The sequence below is a fragment of the Sesamum indicum genome, linkage group LG5 (assembly GCF_000512975.1).
Source record: "Sesamum indicum cultivar Zhongzhi No. 13 linkage group LG5, S_indicum_v1.0, whole genome shotgun sequence".
Classification (NCBI taxonomy): Eukaryota; Viridiplantae; Streptophyta; class Magnoliopsida; order Lamiales; family Pedaliaceae; genus Sesamum; species Sesamum indicum.
Genome location: NC_026149.1, coordinates 16,467,744 through 16,488,287, shown reverse-complemented (window position 1 = coordinate 16,488,287; position 20,544 = coordinate 16,467,744). Strand labels below are relative to the sequence as shown.

General features: G+C 34.6%; 4 protein-coding genes across 5 annotated transcripts in view; 3 read left to right on the top strand and 1 right to left on the bottom strand.

The window, feature by feature from the left end:
• On the top strand, nucleotides 71–850 carry LOC105162795 (probable E3 ubiquitin-protein ligase RHC1A). Its single transcript, XM_011080911.1, has one exon. It carries the CDS (start codon nucleotides 71–73, stop codon nucleotides 848–850), a length of 780 nt encoding a protein of 259 aa, XP_011079213.1.
• Nucleotides 1,299–3,773, bottom strand: LOC105162705 (nascent polypeptide-associated complex subunit alpha-like protein). The gene is made up of 4 exons (XM_011080799.2): nucleotides 3,665–3,773; nucleotides 2,841–2,916; nucleotides 1,923–2,050; nucleotides 1,299–1,831 (listed from the first exon to the last, which is right to left on the bottom strand). The coding sequence occupies exons 1-4, from the start codon at nucleotides 3,719–3,721 to the stop codon at nucleotides 1,499–1,501; spliced, it is 594 nt and encodes a 197-aa protein (XP_011079101.1). The 5' UTR covers nucleotides 3,722–3,773; the 3' UTR covers nucleotides 1,299–1,498.
• On the top strand, nucleotides 8,840–13,728 carry LOC105162704. Its single transcript, XM_011080798.2, has 5 exons — nucleotides 8,840–9,367; nucleotides 11,276–11,388; nucleotides 11,721–12,071; nucleotides 12,304–13,027; nucleotides 13,298–13,728. The coding sequence occupies exons 1-5, from the start codon at nucleotides 9,130–9,132 to the stop codon at nucleotides 13,366–13,368; spliced, it is 1,497 nt and encodes a 498-aa protein (XP_011079100.1). The 5' UTR covers nucleotides 8,840–9,129; the 3' UTR covers nucleotides 13,369–13,728.
• LOC105162703 (4-alpha-glucanotransferase DPE2) overlaps nucleotides 15,296–20,544 on the top strand; it is an 8,199-nt gene continuing 2,950 nt past the window's right edge. Inside the window, exons 1-16 of one of the 2 annotated variants that reach the window (XM_020693991.1) lie at nucleotides 15,296–15,674; nucleotides 16,236–16,607; nucleotides 16,882–16,999; nucleotides 17,102–17,157; nucleotides 17,250–17,377; nucleotides 17,542–17,668; nucleotides 17,793–17,989; nucleotides 18,177–18,255; nucleotides 18,393–18,431; nucleotides 19,014–19,133; nucleotides 19,225–19,326; nucleotides 19,474–19,557; nucleotides 19,645–19,887; nucleotides 19,985–20,110; nucleotides 20,237–20,311; nucleotides 20,412–20,483. In XM_020693991.1, the coding sequence (XP_020549650.1) occupies nucleotides 16,254–16,607; nucleotides 16,882–16,999; nucleotides 17,102–17,157; nucleotides 17,250–17,377; nucleotides 17,542–17,668; nucleotides 17,793–17,989; nucleotides 18,177–18,255; nucleotides 18,393–18,431; nucleotides 19,014–19,133; nucleotides 19,225–19,326; nucleotides 19,474–19,557; nucleotides 19,645–19,887; nucleotides 19,985–20,110; nucleotides 20,237–20,311; nucleotides 20,412–20,483 (1,920 nt within the window). In that variant the 5' untranslated portion in view covers nucleotides 15,296–15,674; nucleotides 16,236–16,253. Of the gene's footprint in view, nucleotides 15,675–16,196; nucleotides 16,608–16,881; nucleotides 17,000–17,101; nucleotides 17,158–17,249; nucleotides 17,378–17,541; nucleotides 17,669–17,792; nucleotides 17,990–18,176; nucleotides 18,256–18,392; nucleotides 18,432–19,013; nucleotides 19,134–19,224; nucleotides 19,327–19,473; nucleotides 19,558–19,644; nucleotides 19,888–19,984; nucleotides 20,111–20,236; nucleotides 20,312–20,411; nucleotides 20,484–20,544 lie in introns of both variants that reach the window. The other variant, XM_011080796.2, reaches the window with a different exon arrangement.

Here is a 20,544-nt window from a genome sequence, read left to right as displayed (position 1 = left end):
TCAGAGGCGAAATGCTGTGTGCCCCAACTGTAGAGGAGGTTTTATTCAAGAACTTGATGATGCAATAAGTATGACTAATGAAGAAAACAACCAAAGACCGAGGTTTATGGAAGCCGTCTCAAACTTTCTCAGACAACAGATGGCTCTAAGAAGCAACACGTCTGATGTTGGAGGGACATCTGGTCCTCTGAATGGTAATTCATGGAACTCATTCCTGGTTTTCAGTGGAGATATGCCCGTCAGCATGCCTGGCAGTGGTGGGCTTGTAGAGATCCTTAATGAAACTCTAGGATTTAGACGAGAAAACGGGGGCGATTACTTTATTGGACCGGGAGTTGAAGAATTCTTTGAACACGCTACCCGTAATGGTTTGCGTGTCTCTCTCCCAGCTTCAAGAACCTTGATTGATGCCTTACCAACAATCAAGATTTCAAAGAAGCATGTTCGTGTTGACTTAACCTGTGCCATTTGTCAAGAAAGATTCGAGCTGGGTTCTCAAGTAAGAAAGCTTCCATGCAAACATTTATATCACTCAGATTGTATTGTGTCATGGCTAGAACAACGCAGTTCATGTCCTGTCTGCCGCCAACAGCTAACTAGTCAGCAAATGACCAGTGGCTCCGATAATCAGAACTCAAGAGAACCAAGTAGAGGTAGGAGTAGCAGCAGGAGAGTGGGTAGTCGAGAGGATAGAACTGCAAATCAGGGAGCGAAGAGGCGGTGGTCATTCATGTGGCCCTTTGGTTCGTCCCGATCCAATCCTAACCGTCATGAGACTATTGAAGCTCGTACAGATCCCTACCAGCAAAATGGCCACCAGTCAGAGTATTCCCACTGGCCTTTCGAATAGTCTTTCAATTTCTATCAGTGTCTCGCTTTCTTTATGATCATAATGTTCATCCTCTATTTGAACAAATAAAAGTGTCAGCAGACAAGGAAGTGTTATGTCATCGTTTCTGCTAAATGACAAATTGGTATTGTGCTTGTCATCTTCATCATTGTTCACTGTTCTTCAGAATGTGTTTAAGAAGTCAAAAGTTTCCTACTTGCAAGTTAAGAATGTGTTCTTGGGTTCCATTTCAGCTGTTTTCGGAGGTTCAATAGACACTAGAGGAAGATGGAATTGGACAAAATTTTACCTGTAGATTTGAGTTTTAGTTAGTCCTTGACATCGTAATGGGAAACAATAAATATGCACACAAAATAAACACTTTGGTTTGTTACCATCACCTACCAACAGCACAGCGCATCAAGACAATTATCAAACTAGGACAGTAAAGTAATGAAAACATAAACTCTAGAGACACAAAACTAAGAATTCACCTGAAAACCATTTTGATCATCCAAGCAGCAGGCTAATATTGTACAAATAAAACACACGGAAACCGGAAAACAACAAAAAAGAGACCATCTCAACCTCAATGATTCAAAATCTCAGGATATTTAAAAGGCACATGTGACCTTTCTGTGAGAAACAAATCTAAATTGTGATATTTCTCTAGTTTGTGAGTTCCATAATGGCAGAGACAATATCTCCATCTGCATCCTTGAGAGCTTTGACAGCGCGAGCTCTTGAAACCCCAGCTTGTGTCATCACCAGCTCAATGTCCTTTGGTTCCACACCAGTCTCATCTACATCTTCGTCATCCTGAGGCAAAGGTGCTGGCTCTGCCTTTGGTACAACATTACTGACATTAGGAGCCTTGAACTGCTCAGCAGCTTGAGTTTGCAGTTGTGAGCTCAAATCCTCAATCTTCGCCTCACCAAAGATTACATATGTATCTGAATTCGGGCTCTTGAAGACATCTGGCTTTGAGATGACAAACAGGATCTGAAGCACCATGTCAGATATATTGTAAGTGTTAAAGCAAAGGTATATTGTCAACAGGAAGCCATCAAAGGGAAGTGATGAAAAAACCGACATTCTTGCTCTTCTTAACAGTGACCCGGCTGACCCCAAGGATGGGCTTCATTCCTAGTTTTAGCATTGCCTTGCGGCTCTTCTTTTCGCTTCGGCTCTGCTTTGACCTACCACTGGCATCTTCTTGTCCTGAAAAGAGAAACAAGTACTAATTGGTAAAGGTGCAATTTCCAATGCTAATTTACTGAATCATTGCACTAAAAGATTCATAATGTACTACACAAGAAGGGCAAATCAGTTTAGCAAGAATTTTATTCTACTTGCTCCTGTCTATAAGTTATTCATCATAAGATTTAGCTTTGCTCTATTTGGGAGGAAAAGTACAGGCATTTATGAAGGCAGTCTAGCGTCACTCCAGCATCTCTTTCAACCCTTTCGAATTAACAGCTTTATGGTTTACATTTCCAACAGACATGCTTCAGCACAGGCACATGCACTATGAACCTATGTCTCATTTGGATTCTTATGTTACAGCTAAAGTTGCACCAACCCAGATGTTGACTTTTGAAACAGTTCATTACATATTGTTGTCATACAAACTGCCTTAAATATATCAGCAAAACCAAAGAGGCACAGGTTTGATATAGGCAAACTAAAACTTCAAAATGCATTCCTATCCTTAAAATTGTGAGACAAAATAACTCACAAATCCAGTTTGAAAGTAAATGTGACATATCATAGACAGCCAAAACGATCATCCAGATGTTTTCCATACCAAGACATCTCCTAAGAACCTTGCTTTTTTCCAAACACAAAAAACAGCAAAAGGAGATGCCCAAAATTCGGCAATTAATTTCCAGAACCATATATTCTACAGTAGGGCAAACTCTAATACAAAAGAAGGAAAAACAGACAAACTTATAAGGCAATATTGACAGCATGTGCAATAGGGTTAGAGCCAAGGGGGTGGTATGCACACCTTCAGCTTCATCTTCATCTCCTTCATCATCTTCATCATCATCATCATCTTCATCCTCAACCAAAGGCTCCTCGTGCTGCAAGCAATAACTGAATCAATAAACTAATAAAATATCAAAAATTGTTTTTTCCTTATTAAATAGTATGAAGCAGTATTTTTCTCTTGCAGGGGGGCAATGGGTAGTTATTATGCACATGTGAACAATCATAGCACTGTGTTACTCTTCCTCCTCCTTTCTATCACTATCTCACCCCAAAAGTGGTAGAAAGTACTATAACAATGGAAGTGCTAATAAATTCATGACTGATCTGTTGGTTCCTTGAAAATATTGAACACACAAATTCTAAAAGTCAATATATGCTCTACAAGTTTCAATGGGTAGAGCTCCAAATCTATTTGCTTTCCCTATTTTAAACCTGAAACAGTGTTTAATTGACAATAATACAGCCCCTCTATTGATCATTTACCAGCCCAAACCCAACATTAAAAAACAATACTAGGCCATTTCCTCTATATTCAATGAAAAATTTGAACCAAACTGATTTACTTTTTCCTTTCCTACCTTTTACCAAACTCACATCTAGCTTTTCTATCTGAAACGATGAAATACACAGAAACCCCAAATGAGAAACGCAAAAACCCACACAAACTTCCAACGAAGCTCATCTATACGATCTTCCTTACATTAATCAATCCAGCTTCTCATCAGAAAAATAAAAACTTGAACCAAAAAACCCGTGTAAATTATGCAGAACTCCAGAACAACATTCAACCTTGCATCAACAATAGCTTCTGTGTGTGTGTGAGACAGAGAGAGAACTTACGTCAATCTTCTGTTGCTCGAGATGAGCGGCCAACAACTCTTCTTGTGATTGAGTCATTATTGGTTATTGGTGGAGGAAAAGAGAGGAGATTGAGAGAGAGAGAGAGAGACCACAAAACCCTAGAGGGAGCAACGGAAAGGTATCAACGACTACAAGTTACAGCAAAAGCGGGTCTGCTGTAAGAAAACGCTAACAGTTTGTCCGTCGGCAGACCTTTTTCTCTCTATATTTTTTGGCTTTTCTCTTTTCCACATTTTTAATTTAAAAATGATTTTTTTTTCTAAAATAAAAACTATTAAACCCCAAAAATTTAAAATATAATGTACGGGAGACGATTTTGGTTTATAGAAATATAATAATCCAAATTTATAATTAATGCAAACTTTATAATATAAATTTGAGTATTTAAATTATAATACAAATTTAATATTAATTTTAAATTATAACAAAATACAAAATTTAATTTTAATTTTAATTTATCTGTTAAAAAACATGTAAAGATAGAAAAAATTAAAGACGAATGATTCATTTATAACTCCAACACATGAAATCAAATTCAAAATATCATTACAAAATTAAAATATTGAAATCCAAGTTTACACCAATACTATTTATATTCGAATTATCCAATTAAATCCAGTAGGGAATAATTTCACTTTTGGTCCTTTAACTTGGTTATTAAATTATTTTGATACCTTGTATTTCGGCCTTAATATTTTTAATTTTTAATTTTTTTTAAAATGATCAAAGTTAGTCATGACCGTTAGTTGACTGTATAAACTAATGAATGAACCTTTTTAGTCAACCAGTGTTTATACATTTTCACACGATAATACATGTGAGTAAGTATATCTTTCCTCTTGTAAAGTTAATGGGCTAGGCCAGTCGGGGCGGGTCCCCGATTAGGCGCAAGTTTGGTATGAAAGTTGGCGGGGCCAGGTTGCAACTGAAGCTAACAAATGACAGTCGATTGATTTCAGGGCGGGTTTCGGGTTTTATACCAGACCCATCCCAAACCCGTTACTGTTTTTAAATTTATATATATTTATATACTTATATATAGTATTAGTAAATGTAAATTCTTAAACAATTTTGTATGTATCCAACTCTATATAATAAATACAAAAAATAAGAATTAGTTGAATGTATTCTCCATATTATATAATTCATTTTAAATCAAAAAATTATGTTAAAATACCCAATCTAAAATAATATATATACTTATTGAAAAATAAAAATCATATGAATGTATTTTTTGTATTATATAATTTATTACCTACATCAAATTTTTTTAATACTATTTGTATTGTATAATTTGAGATACTTATATATAACATAAGATAAAAAATAAAAAATCAAGCAAAAAATAATTTGAGTTCTTTTATATCAATAAGCGGGACTAGGTGGAGCTGGGAATTTGTTGGGGCAAGGCCGAGGCCAAGTGGAGTGTTTTTTATTGGGGCAGGTCTCGTGTCTGAACAAACCTGCCCCATTGCTATCTCTAATAATTATGTCAAACTTCATGGGAGCAGTACAATTATCCCTTATTATAAAGAATATTAAAATAAATATAATAAGCTCACGTAAAATAAAAATAAATATCCATACACGGACTTAAATTCCACCATATTAAATTTATTTATGAAATTTTAATCTTGATCACTAAATAAAAATATTAAATATTATTAATAATTGGTTTTTACTGATTGATCCAGTTGTCCAGGTTTACTAGTCTCAATTTTGAGCAAACAAAAACGGGGCTCCACCCGTATTGTTGTTCTTGTTAAGGCAAACTGACATTAATTGGGCGGACACAAAACGTATGGACGACAAATTGAATTAAATTCGGGTCACGGGTGGCGGTGCACTGCGCCCCACATACGTTGGACCCTTCCGTGAATGGATCCCCAGGGTTTGTTTTTTATTTTTTTATAATACTGATCGTTGTGAAAAGTCGTTTCTACACACATATATATATAGTAAATAAATTTTTTATATTTAAAAATATATTATATATAAGAATAAAATATATAAATTTGTGCATTATCTTAAAAAAAATAAAATTAATTTATCAATTAATATAAAAAAAATTAAAATTACGTAAATTAGTTATCTTATTGAAGAATATTTTTTGCTTCACAAAAAATAGGTGCGACGGTGTCATTAATCTATTTTTATGAGTGTTGAGGCCATTTCTTTTTTGTATTGGTATCAATAAATTATATCCATTGCCGCAAGATTTAATATAGTTACAGGTATTCATTATTATTTGAAAATTGTTAATACCCTCTTTTAATATGTAATATAATTATTTGAATGGTAAGGAAGAAACGTCAACTCTCCTTCCTGAAATTTTATTTATTTTTTAAATATTAAAATATAAAAAAAATCCGATATTGAACGGATGTTATTATAAAAAACGAGTGTAAAAATTTTGGTGCTGGAGGGATAATGTTACACAAAAATAAAATAAAAATATGTAAAATTATGATTGAGGATTTAAAAGAATATTTTGGGCAATTTAATATAAGTTCGGATGAAATCCTAACGCAAACTAATTGAATAGGCTAATTGTTGGAGGAAAATTATTAGCAGGCGCGTTGGTAATTTCTCAGATGAAGAAGGGTATTTTGTAATTTTATCAAATCTGAAGGGAGTTCGACGTAATTTACCCTTTTGTATATTTTGTGGTGAGTTCGGCTCTCGAAATCACATTTGGGGGAATTTTGTAAAAGCTTAAAATAAACACTTATCAATTTATTGTTGAGATAAATTTAAAAAAATGATTTTCTTTTACAACTTCTACTTTCGAAGTGCTTAAATCAAATTGATTTAACTCGAAAGTTATAAACATATCCCTCCCAATATCTTAGCTTATTGGTAAAAAATGTAAAAATTAAGTTGTTTTCGACTGCTCAAACTTCAATTTTTTTTAATTTTTATTTTCAAACACTTTTAATATTTATATTATTTAACTTATAATTATTTTGATCGTAGATATAAAAACTATTGTAAATACCCCATTAAAATAACAACTTATATCTAAAATTATTTTTTGTCAATCATGATTTTAAAATTGTTCAAACGTAATAATCTAGAGCTTTTGGCCAACTAGAATCTTATAAAGTCCATTATTTTAAATATATTTTTTTATAAATAAATTATAATAAAATGAAAATCAACTTTGTTAATAATTTAATTTAATAATTATTATTTGAATAAATATGATGGTAAGAATTAATCTAAATTTTTGGAAATCAAGATCTTAAATAATGTCAAATAACAAAACAAATATTAAATCTCGATATTGTTATTTTTATTTTAATATATTGTGATAAAGGAAAACTTACCAAAATATTAAATATAAGAAGATATTTAAAATCTTATGTAGCTTATTATTATTATTTAGGGAAAAGTATTATTTTAGTCCGCTAAGTATGCCTAATTTTAATTTTAGTCCGATAACTATGTTCATTTTTGTTTAGATCTAGTAACTTACGAAATTGCTTATTTTTAGTCATCTGGCAGATTTTCGGACAATTTTACCCCTATGCAACTTTTGAAAGGCAGTTTTAGTCCATATGCACTCATAGGGGTAAAATTGTCCGAAATTCTGACAGAGGACTAAAAGTAAGCAATTCTGTAAGTTACTGGACCTAAACAAAAATGGATATAATTATCGGACTAAAATTAAAATTAGACATACTTAGCGGACTAAAATAATACTTTTCCTATTATTTATTATTATTAGAATTGTATGTGGATTATGGATAAAGGGATAAATATTTGGACATCCCTTTCCCACGTTGACTGCAAATTGAAGCAAAGTTCACCACACCTCAACAAGTGCTTTCACTTTCCTATTTCAAAACTGAAACACACACACACACACACACACACACATATATATATATATATTTAATTACACTTAAATTCTATAAACAAATACAAAATTATGTTTTTTAGAAAAAATTCTAAATTACACTTAGAACCTCTTAAAAAATTCATCATTTGCACCTAACCCCTTTTCGTTATAATTTGAATAAAAAATATTGATATTAACAAAAAATTGCATAAATTTTTAATTTCCCATACAGTAATTTTGTTCTTATAAAGAGAAAAATATAATAACATTAATAATTTTAATCCCCTTCAAAGCATAGTCGCAACAAAAAAAATAAGATATACACCAATGTGAAGGGGATAAAAATTGTCAATACATGACTAAATTTGTTAAAAAAAATATATATATATTTATGACTAAATTCGTAAAAAAAATATAAATAAAGTAAAATACAGGACCAAAAATATTAATGAACTATTCTTATAGGACCAAAATGTAATTTTGTCCAAATACTTAGAATGTGCATAAAGGCATGTGCAGAAAATATTCGAAAATCACAAAAAGTTGGTGGTGGCTTTTAAATTACTACAAGTTGGACACTCTCTCTCTCTCTCTCTTGTTTTCTATTTATTAATTTCAAGAATTCATAGTTGTAGGTTGGTTGAGCGCTCTTTCAATTTAAATTTAAATTTAAATTGTAACTATTTTATTATTTTTTATTTTTGAAATTTTTATATTAACTTACCAATCAAATATATTTGAAATTTTCACATACTTGATGATAATTATTATATATAAATGGATAGAATAATACGTATTGAACGCATTATGAACTACAAAATTAATACATTAATTAGGATACTGTATTATAATTCGACAATATTTTTCAAAATTTCCACATTTTAATTGTAAAATAATAATGTATTCGACTTTAATTATCTACTGAAGTAAGTGTATTACAAAATAAAAAAAATAAAATTCAAGAATCTTTTAAATTAAATGGAGTAAAGTATAACGGACTTTTTTAGATTTTGATATAATTATAAGTATTTTTTTATTGGAAAAATTATAAATATTATTTTGAAATTAAGGACCGTTTAACAAATACTTCATCGTGATAAGTCATTATAGTGAGGCATTTGTTAGATGATCGTTAATTTTAAAGTATATTTTGTGATTTTTCAAAGAACAGTGACGATAAATTTAATAGAGTTGGTTGTAATTTATGTTTATTAAATATAACAAAGGATGATTTGTAAGGAGAAAAAGAATAAAAATAAAAAATTGATGTGCTTCACTTTACTACCACATCAAAATATGACAAGACATTGACTTGTCTTTATCTCACAACTGGGGAAAGAAATAGTTGATCTGCTGAAGTTACTCCACAATCTTCCATCCCTAACTTCAAACCCTAAAATTGAAAAATTAAATTAAAAAAGTTTCCCATTCCTCCACCCCTTAACCACTCACTCACCAAAAATTTCCCAAATCTCTCAGTCTTACATAGAAAACAAGAAAAAGGAAAGATAAAGCGCAGGCAGCCATGGCGCTCTTTAGCCAAGAATTCATCAGCAATGGAGCCCAGCTGAAAAACCCACATTACTGAAGTGTTCTGCAAATGGGCAAGGGAGAGGATGTGGAAACTTTCCCAAGTACAGCACTTGATGGTCAGGGTACAAGCCCCGGTGCTGGAAACAGTAATGGCTGCTGCTCGGGCTGCAGTAGGCTTAAAGGGTTGGCGAGTTTCAGATGTGTTTTTGCTTTGGTGCTCGGTGTTGCAGTGCTTTTGTCTGCTGTTTTTTGGCTGCCAGTCTTTCATTTTCGAGATCAGAAAGATCTGGATCTGGACTATGCAGGTTGGTGGGCACTGTGTATTATCTTGTTGGCTTTGAGTTGGAAGTTTTTGGTTTCTGCGGTAATTATTATCAGCATTATGTGGTCATGCAGATCTCTCTTTGTGTGTTGTTTGGTGCTAGTTAATCATATGTTTGGTTTTGGAGCTCTGGGTACTACTTGGTGTGATTTTCTGGTTTTGGAGTTTGGATGATTATCTTTTGAGGGGTGGGGGTGGTTGAGTTCTACTGTTTTTATGGTTGGTGTGGGTGCATTTAGTTTGGATTGTGGCGGTGGTTAATGATTTAAATCCCTTATATTCTTGATGTATAATTCTTAGTTCATGAGAAAACTTTCCCTTTCCTTCTTGGGGATTTCTTATCAAGATTGTTAGGGTGGAGAATGAATCAGATGACTATGATGAAAGGAAGAAGAATGAAGCGGCGCAGGATTCATGTTGTTTGGCTTGTAACAGACTTACATTATTGGGCTTTGGGTTTTAAGCTAGGGGAGCGATTCTCCCGTAATAGAAATAATCAAGCGTTTATAAAGTTAGGTAATGTATTCTCTAATTAAATCTAACACTTGAAGAGAGTATAACCATACAATATAAAGAGAATTTCGTATACAAACATCATTCTCTCAAGTGTTACTCTAATAGCTGCTTAAGATTTCCTTAATCTTAGTCATGCCTTGTCATTCATTGAAGAGAAAAGATATGAATTTATTGGAACCAACATACAGACAAGGCAACAGTTCAATTTGTAGAAGCCATACAATGCTGTGTCGCCTCATTTGTTCTTCCTTCATCATAAACTTATCCTTTTAACCGTGACCATGTCTAACCTTTTCGACCATGACCTTCCATTACATAATGCTGGCAAGATGCGTGTGTACTTGAAGTCAAGTCACACTAATATCTCCACCTTGATTTGGATTCAACCAAATGAAAATAGTAATGTTACCCCACCTTTACTTGAATTGTCTCAGTATCAAAATTATTATATCTTCCTCCATGCAATTATTTGAATTATTATTTTTTTTAAATTTTGTCGTGATGCTTCAGTATGAGGTTTGTGGAATTCTGATTGAAAAGGTTAAGCTGCATCTACAGTAGTTCCTGAAGTGATGCAATAGAGCTAATTTCATCAATGCGGCCTCTAGATTACAATTGATATAAATGATTAGCATCGTAAGAGAGATACAAATGATGACATGGAATAGTGAAATTCTCACTTAGTACTGCACATTGTGAGGGAACATGAGACAAGACTTAGTTGCCCTTATAGTAAAAGGTGAAGATATGTTTGTGGATCCTGGAGTAAGGGTAGTTTGGAACTTTGCATTTTTTCGCTCATTCGATCCTATAAAGTAAATGTGTATTCATGTATCTATATTTTCATGCATTTGGCAATACAATATAGTAAACATGGTATTACTAGTTCTTATCTAATCTCATCCAACATTTAATACATTTGTCCCATACAAAAAAGTAAAAACAAGCCCTTAGTTGAGTTGAGTTTTTCTTGGCATATCTTTGGGAGGTTGAGATCTTTTGTCTCCTCTTTTTGGATGACTTTGTGAATAACTTTGCCTCTAACTACTAGTAAATGCTTGCAATGCCAAGGATCAACGAGAACAGTCAATTTTCTTCTTCCTCATTTATCAGAAGTTAGTGAGGTATGACATCCTAAATGGAGAGAAAATAATTATAACAAATGTAACTTTGAAAGGACTGGTTTGAAATTTGGAAGGTGTTTATGTGGTTTTCTGATAGTATTTGATGAATACTTTTCTTTTCCTTTTTTTTGGTTGATGAAGAAAAAATGAGGCTACCAGTCATGTTGATGGTTGGCGTGAATTCCAATTTTTCAATTTTGCAAGGTTTTAGTTATTATAATGTAATAAAATATTTATTTGATATTCTCCAGGTCATGATATAGTGGCAAGTTTTATGCTGAAGAAACCAGCTTCTTTTCTCAAAGACTATATCTTGCAACTTGAAGATGATATTTTTGACGAGATGAGCTTCTCCTCTACTAAGGTACTCCTGCTAGCTCTGTGTCCGTTTTGAACCTTATTTACTCTTCTCCTTGATCTTTTTGAAAGAGAACTATAGAATGGCATGTCCTCATTTACACTAAATGTTAAAGTATCTATATACAAACCAATACTTCAATAAACTGATCAACATGTCATGATGGCAATCTGCCAACAAGTTTACTTGTGCATTCTGTTAGGGTTAGCAAGAATTTTGCTAGCCGCAATTATTACTTAGTAATGACGGCACTTAGCAATAGCTTAAGGTGGTTTGATAACAGGTAGGATGAACTTATTTTGTGTCGAAATCTTAATTCAGTTTACTTTTTGTGACAGGTAGAAGTAATATCTTTAGAATCGTCTGCTGGATCAAACATAACGAAGGTTGTGTTTGCAGTTGAATCTGATGTGACAACACAAAGTTTGATCAGAGCCTCCTTCGTCTCGCTGGTTACACATCAATCATTTCTCCATTTGACTGAATCGTTGTTCGGGGATCCTTTTTCTTTTGAGGTGCTCAAATTCAGAGGAGGGATCACTGCTAGTCCTGAGCAGAAGGCATTTCTTATGCAAAGTGTTCAGATCCTTTTTAACTTTACCTTGAACTTCTCCATTGATCAAATCATAAACAACTTTGACGAACTTAGGAGCCAACTGAAAACGGGCTTACGTTTGGCTCCATATGAGGTTTGGGATGATACATTTTGTTACTTCAATTATCATATGATATCATTTTTATTGATTTGTGAAGAATATAAAGCTTTGGTCATCTTGTTTTCATTTTTCATCATATGATAATACACTTTGAGATCCACCACATGTGAGCTAGACTCCTAGATGAGGAAGCCTGAAATATTTTCTCCAGAGTCTACAAAAATGCAGCTAAAATTCTTCTTTTGCTTCTTTTTCTGAAATGCAGAACTTGTATATTCGACTGACTAATCTAAAGGGTTCGACCATAGCTCCGCCGACAACAGTTCAATCGCAAGTTCTTCTGGCGGTGGGCATTAATCCCTCGAAGTCAAGGTTAAAGCAGTTGGCTCAAACTATCACTGGATCTCACACAAAAAATCTTGGTCTGGATAACACTGTATTTGGCCGGGTTAAGCAAGTTAGTCTTTCATCCATATTGCAACACTCCCTCGGCAGTGATGGAAGCAGTCCATCACCATCACCATCGCCATCACCTTCTCCATCTCCCATGGCGAATTCCCACCATCACCACCGCCGCCACCATCGTGATGCCAGTCTTTCTCCTAGGATTGCACCTTCGCCGTCAATATTGAAAGGTGGATCTGTAACTGGGAAAAGATCACCCATGTCTACCCCTGTGCCTGCACCGGCGCCTGGCAAGAATAATGCAGCTGAGCCTCCTGCTTGTCATTTTGGTTACAATAATAGGTATCCGTGGAAGCACAATAAGCACTCTCACACGGCACCCTCTGCATCACCCGTTTATGCACCGCATGCTGCTCCATCACAGCCGAAGCAAACAAAACACGGCACACCTAAAGTGTCACCGGTTCCTGCAGAAAGTCCCTTGCCAAATTTAGCTCACTCTCATAGTCTGCCTCCATCACACAGTGAATATCATGCAAGTGCGCCGGCTGTTGTGCCATTAATTTCTCCCTCGCCGTCTCCGTGTAAGTATATGCTTTGCTTTTAACTTTAGATATGTCAAAACAGATCTGTTCTTGTGTTTTTTGTATATCTTATTTCAGAATTTAGTATGACCATCAGGCAAGCGAGCTTCAATCTTGCATCATGTATTTAACGTAATTATGGTGCTTAGAATATTTACTTTGCATGTTGTGGAACATTGTTCACAAGCATATTGTTTCCATACTTTAATTTGACTACACACCTTCTAAACATGTAGAATCATATTTTCAACTGAGTATACTCGTTTGCAGCTTCTGCAGGAATCTTCTTGTCCAACTCTTGGGGTTTGCTGCTGTTAATATTACTTGGATTGCATTTATAGCAGCAGAAAATAAGAAACATCATTTGGTTGCTGCCTGGTAAAAGAATGCTTCTGCATATCGATCTGTAAAAAACGAGCAGTTTAAACTGGAGTTTTGCTGGTGAGAGCAATGCCAAAAGGGTATGCTCTTCACCGTTGAGTGCATATATATCGTCAGTTGCTTGTAAATAGTTGATTAAAAGTTCAGTGGCTAAATGCGTGAAGGTCAAAGTCACACAGGTGACAGGCCTACCGTGGCGTGCACTGCCACTGAGTTGTGTATGATATCTCTTCTACATAAATTTGAGGAGGGAAAATCAACAAATGTAAAACAACTTTTTGTTTCTAATCTCTTACAAGCCTACAAGCAATGATTTTTCACCATCGATGGTAATATATTTCGTTACATGTTATCTCTGATATAGTTTGTTTGTATTGATATGGTTGTCTACGAGCTTGTCGGGCTCTTTCATTGTTGCTCATACGAACTGTAGGGCAGTGTTGGCAATAGCTTAATCCAGCTTTTCTTGTTATTGTTCCACGTATGCTTGAAAAGCAGAAATCTTTTACCTGAATTGTAACTGCATTGGAAGCGGTAACGCTTATTGCATTTGATGTGTGATTGGTTCTTCCACAAGCTGGACATGAATTGTATTTGTATAATAAGTGTAATGTACTTGCTATATCATTAATTTGACTATGAACAGTTTCTACACGTTTTTACTAAATAGAATCCTTCTTATACACTTTAAGTCGCATTCTGCTGAAAACTTTTCTTATACACTTAAAGTCGCATTCTGCTGAAAACTTTTCTTATACGCTTTCAAATTCCATTATTAAACTTACAAGGATACTAAACAAGAACAACTTGGGACATGTGAAATCCCGAAATTGACACTGGTTTCCCAATCCACTCTCATTGTGTTTTGGTCTTGACATAACAAGATATTTGCCTACTTCAGCATGCAAACCACTTGTCTTGTTCTCATCTTGTCTGCAAAACAAACCAAATTATGAGGATGGTAGTGATGAAAGAGTTGCAATCATCTTTTTCCCATTTCCATAATTTTTAGTGCAAGAATGTCCATTGTCCAAGTAAATATGACAAATATTAGTTTGGCTAGGGCCAAAGTACCATCACATCTATGAAAAGGAAAGCAAATAAAAATGTTGAATTTGACAAAATATTGTAAAATTAGGGATTTATAAAAATCTTGGTTCTTCTCTTCCTATAATATTAATAAGGATAAATTACAACATACTTTTTTAAACTTTGTCATATTCACAAATACCCCTAATTATTTAAAAGATTACAATTGTCCTTTTGAATTAATGGTCGTTTAATAAATACCCTCTCGTGACAACCCATTGTAGGGGATATTTGCCAGACGACCGTTGATTTTAAAAGAATATTTGTAAATTTTCAAACAATGAAAAATTTTAAGAAAGTTAATTACAATTTACCCTATTAATAATGTAAAAGGTCACTTATATGCTAACAATATTAAGAATACTAATTCTTTCTCTTTTGATCCTAACCAAAAAAAAAAAAGGCGAAATGATAAATGTAGTATACTCCCTGAGTGCGATGCTTCAAATATTAAAGCCTTGATGCTATAAAAGAATCAATTTTGAAATACAACTAGTTTCTAAAAATAAGCTCGTCGTTGCATTGTCATAATTAATTCACATAATTACTTTTGTAAGTAGGAACTTGTTTAAATCTATTGGGCGCATACATTATAATAAGAAGATGGAATTTATTCCACTTGAATTATTACTCAATTGTAATAAACAAGGTTTTTAGAGCAAAAATAAACTATTGAAAAGGCTTTTATTCATTAGTAATGTATAGTACTCTTGATTATGACTGCAATAAGGTAGTTTTCATGCAATAATAATTTATTACAGAATCCCAAAACCCAAGACAAAATGTAGATTTTCAGCAAAGATGAAAATCATTAAATATAACAAGAACTGAAATTCTTGCATGTGGGAGAAAGATCTCATGAAAGTGTGTGTGTGTGTGTGAAAGAGAGAAGCCCAACGGTATGTTTCTATTCTTGTGATAACAAGAAGCAATAGGGCGTTGAGGCGGCATTCAGTTCACTTGCTTTGCTTCAATCCTGGATTCTTCACATGGCAAAATATCTCTCTTTTTCTCTCTCTGGCACGACCCCAATAAAAATCTCTTTTTGAAGAATTTCTGTGGCATATAATAGAAGATAAATCACGAAACCAATCTTCTGATTTCTCCTCAACACTCTTCAGTCTTCTCCACTCTGTAGCTCCTCATCAGCCATATTCTTGGAGACGTTGCGACGAAGGTAATCTTGAAATTATGTCGGTAAATCAACATGTGGGTACTGTATTTCGGATGTTTTCTTGGAATGCATTTCTTGGAAATCGACTAAAACTGTGTGGTATGCGATCTTGTTTTTGGGGTTTGTTTTTCTGGGTTCTCTCCAAAGATTTTATATGTAATGCCACTCTCCATCTACTTCGCCTAACTTTTTATCGAGATTCCAAGATGTGGACTTTCTTGATTTCACATCAAGGTTATGCATATGAATTCGATGGAATTTGCTTTTTGTTTCATTCTTATGTTCTCTTTTAAGTGATTCTATGGATTTTTCCTGGAAAAGAATGTTGTGGTCCACTCTATTTAGTGTGATAATACCAACTTTTGACCTTTTAATGGTTTTTATGCGTGATACGGTGTTATATATGATATTCGAATTATAAATTTGATTGCTGTTCCGAAACTATGTTCTCAACTGATTATGTACTTTTTGCTTCACACATAGTTTGACATGGAAAGTTTAATTATTAGTATGTGGATTTTGTAGATTCCAGATTCCAAGGAATCCAATTTGTGGTCATTGTAGGATTAATTCTCCGTAAAGATGGTGAACCTGGGGTTATTTCATGGGAGCAAGACATCGAATTCAGTGATCCTGAGCTTCAAAATACCTTATTATACTCACTGGGGGCAGCACCTACTGGTATGTGGTTCAGAACCTGTCCTTGGCTCATGGAATGTGAAGAAAGGCCTTTTGCTGAGGCCGTCTCACCAAGGGGATGAGCTTATATGGTCTGGCAGTCTGCCGGTCCCTGCTGAGTTTAATTGTGAGTATAGTTATTATGTCGTGGATGATGAGAAAAATGTCTTAAGATGGGAGGCTGGGAAGAAAAGAAACTTGTTATTACCTAATGGTGTTCAAAATGGACAGTTGGTGGAGCTTCATGATCTCTGGCAGGTGCATAATTTATCCGGCTTTTCATAAGCCTTGCAACTTATGTACATATGGGTGTGCATGGACATCTGTCTTTGCTGTTTGCTTGCGCTGCCTTCATTGCACAATGTATTTTGGTTTTCCGTATTTTATTCTAACTTTTCGACATGCTCGTATTCTTATTTAAGGATGTGGTGGCATTGAGTAGCTGATGCTTCGAATTATCTTTTGCTGGCTGCTATTATGTTTTTCCTCAACCAGAAGCTGGTAACAGAGATTTGTTGTCTTTCAAATGCAGACTGGTTCCGATGATCTACCTTTAAGGAGTGCGTTTAAGAATGTTATATTTCGAAAAAGTTGGAACCCAGAAGTGGACAGACCCCTTGTATCGGTTCGAAGTGTGCTGGATCATGAAGGTACATTTATTTCTCTTATGGTTCAAATTGTCTTTGGATATCATATATGACCTCAGAGCTTATCCTGGAGAAGTTTATTTTTCACACAAATGTGGTAAACAGATTCAGTTGTCGTACAATTCAGAATTTGCTCCCCAAATATTGAAGAAGACACATCAGTAAGATCTTATTTTTCCAAGTAACCTTCAGCAATTTTAACATGTAGAATTATTGTAGTTTTTTTCATTCATGCTTCTCCATGAATATGTAGGTTTATGTCATTGGTAGTCCTTCAAATCTGGGTCGATGGAAGATTGAAGATGGACTTAAACTCAATTATGCTGGTGAATCCGTTTGGCTAGCTGGATCTGTAATGAGAAAGGATGACTTTCCTATAAAATATCCTTTATGTGTCAGCTGTATGCATTAGGAATATATTTGCTCAATCCACCTGACTACTAACACTCCTTGTGCGTGTTTTCGTGTCAGCAGACTAATCTGTGTGAATGAATGAGTCTTTGTGAGGGCACTTCTGTATGTCTCTATCCTTAATAATGGTTCACATATAGATACTGCAAATATAGCAAAGCAAAAAATCTTGCTCTAGAAACTGGTGGTAATAGGGAACTCTTTGTCGACTTCTCAACTAGTCAACCCAAGTACATTGTCCTCTCAGATGGCTTGATGCGAGTAAGCTATTTATAAGAATTTAATGAATGTCTTTCTTTTGCTCTTTTTGTCCCTTCCTGGTTTCTCATTCTTAATTTAAAGTCTGAACAGCAGGATGACCCAACCAATCGATTTGTGTTGGCAGGAAATGCCTTGGAGAGGCACTGGTGTAGCTATACCCATGTTTTCAGTCAGATCAGAGGATGATATGGGAGTTGGGGAGTTTCTTGATTTAAAGTTACTAGTGGACTGGGCAGTTGAGTCGGGCTTCCATTTGGTTCAGCTCTTGCCAATCAATGATACATCTGTACATGGAATGTGGTGGGATTCATATCCTTACAGGTACACAAACAAGCTATAATAGGTTATATATGGAGTCCTATCAAACTGATCATCTGATTTCTTCTTTGAGAATGTTTCCATTTTGTCAGTAGACAGAGATCATATGAATATAGACACTTATTCTGTACTTGCAAAGGTGATATTTTTCTCAACTACTAACGAGCATTCTGCTCTTCTTGACATGCAGCTCCCTCTCAGTATTCGCATTGCATCCCTTATACCTAAGAGTGCAGGCTCTCTCAGAGAATATCTCAAAGGATATCATGGTATGACCTTTGCTCTGCTTAGTATAAAAACATAAATAGTATCTGCCCCTGAGGTGCATGTTAATTCATTTCCTAGAAAAAATGTTCCAATGATGAATTTTTCCTTTTCCATAATGACTTTGGTCCTTCTTCTGCAGGAAGAGATACAGCGGACTAGAAAACAGCTGGATGGGAAGGTAGTTATTTCTTTTTCAATAAAAAAGATGCTTTTATATAAGAAAATCTGTCTAAACAAGGTTCCTATCCTTCATAAATACCGTTTGACATTTGTAAATTCGGCATCTTTAGCTGATCATTCATCTACTACTGAATTCACGTAGAGAGCAAATGTCATATCATGCCTGCATGCTGATCACAATATTGTCATCTTGTTCATCCCCTCCCCCCTTTTCAGTGATCATCCCTGTATCTCTGTTTTATAGGTTTTAGGATGAATTACAAAAAAATGCATAAAGAATCAGAAGAACATGTAAGAATAATACAAAAAATATGTGTGTTCATATTCTTTAAGTTCAACTACGGTCAGTGATTGATTAACTATGCGAAAAAATCAGTACTATCATTAAGCAATTGTGTTTGTGTATCACTGATGTTGATGAGAAGATATATGTTAATCATCTCACAAGAATACCTGCATCAGCATATATCCTGTTAGACATTTTGAGATGACCAAGTATATTCAGTTGGACGAAAGTTTAATTTTTGAATTTGAGAAATATTCACTAAAAACTCATGATTTTGGATTTTTATGCGCACAGAATGTGGATTATGAGGCCACCATGGCTGCAAAACTTTCCATTGCCAAGAAGATATATTCTCAGGAGAAGGAAATTGTATTTAGTTCAGTTGCCTTCCAGAACTTCTTTTCTGAGAATCAGGTTATTTGGCTTGCTATTAGTTTATTAAGTCTACTGGTTTAACATTCAACTCCCTTTTTTATTTTTACGTTGCTTTTTTCTTGGGTAACAGGATTGGTTAAAACCCTATGCAGCCTTTTGTTTTCTAAGGGATTTTTTTGAAACATCAGATCACAGCCAGTGGGGTCGTTTTTCTCTTTTTTCAGAGGACAAGGTAATTGGATCTAAGGGGCCTTTTTATTCTTTAACTCTCGTTCCTAGGATATTAGTTTGAATAGATAGAATAACTTCAGCGCCGATTCAAAATCTATTCTGCTGTGCCAACCTTCTTAATGCTAACAGCTACTTCTCCCTTTTTCAGCTTGAGAAACTAGTCTCCAAAGACAGCTTGCACTATGACATAATTTGCTTTCATTATTATATCCAGTTCCATTTACACATGCAAGTAAGTTGCTTGTTCTACCTTGTGAATGTTTTTCTTCGATCTGAACTGCCAACTCAAAGGTCTTTGTGATGATATTGGTGATAACAGTTATCAGAAGCTGCGTCATATGCTAGAGAGAAAGGAGTGGTATTAAAAGGAGATTTGCCAATTGGAGTTGACAGGAATAGTGTGGATACTTGGGTGTTCCCAAACCTCTTTCGCATGAATACCTCAACTGGGGCACCTCCAGACTATTTTGATAAAAATGGACAGAATTGGGGATTCCCTACTTATAACTGGGAAGAAATGTCCAAAGATAACTATGCTTGGTGGCGTGGTCGTTTAACACAGGTCATGTGGTAAACAATTTTAGTCAATACTACCACGGGTGAAGAAGGGTTGCATCTGCAGAAGTTTTAAATAAAAACTTTTGTGGTTTTGTTAACAGATGGCGAAGTACTTTACAGCATACAGGATTGATCATATATTGGGTTTCTTCAGAATCTGGGAGCTTCCAGATCATGCAATGACTGGTCTTTGCGGGAAATTTCGACCATCTATTCCACTGAGTCAGGTATATACTTTACTTCCTTGTTCAAGTTCGTTCCTTCTCTTTGCTCTTTGTTTAGTCTCTGAGGCTTTACCTTCTGCTGTTGTGTTGACGGACACTTTATTTTAATTTTACCAATTTTCATTGTAGGAAGAACTTGAAAGGGAAGGAATATGGGACTTTAATCGCTTGAGCCAGCCATACATCAAACAACAACATTTACAGGTATAAAGTCTGCCATAGTCACTTGTGGATTTTCCTTTTAGAATTACTATTAAAATTTAAGTTATGTTTTATTTATTGCATCTGCACACCTCTATTTCAGGAGAAGTTTGGAGCTTCCTGGACTATAATTGCTTCCAACTTCCTGAATGAATTCCGGAAAGACCATTATCAGGTGATCTATAGTTGGAAAGACACGTTTTTATAATCTTCTGGTGGTTCATAAATGAAATTAG

Bases quoted from the DNA above. Each gene is read 5' to 3' on its own strand.
- LOC105162795 (XM_011080911.1), top strand. From the start codon at position 71: ATGACTAATGAAGAAAACAACCAAAGACCGAGGTTTATGGAAGCCGTC.
- LOC105162704 (XM_011080798.2), top strand. From the start codon at position 9,130: ATGGGCAAGGGAGAGGATGTGGAAACTTTCCCAAGTACAGCACTTGAT. The intron at 9,368-11,275 runs GTTGGTGGGCAC...GATATTCTCCAG, and splicing joins TCTGGATCTGGACTATGCAG to GTCATGATATAGTGGCAAGT. The intron at 11,389-11,720 runs GTACTCCTGCTA...TTTTTGTGACAG, and splicing joins TGAGCTTCTCCTCTACTAAG to GTAGAAGTAATATCTTTAGA.
- LOC105162705 (XM_011080799.2), bottom strand. From the start codon at position 3,721: ATGACTCAATCACAAGAAGAGTTGTTGGCCGCTCATCTCGAGCAACAG. The intron at 2,917-3,664 runs GTAAGTTCTCTC...TATTGCTTGCAG, and splicing joins TCGAGCAACAGAAGATTGAC to CACGAGGAGCCTTTGGTTGA. The intron at 2,051-2,840 runs GTGTGCATACCA...TTCTCTTTTCAG, and splicing joins AGATGAAGATGAAGCTGAAG to GACAAGAAGATGCCAGTGGT.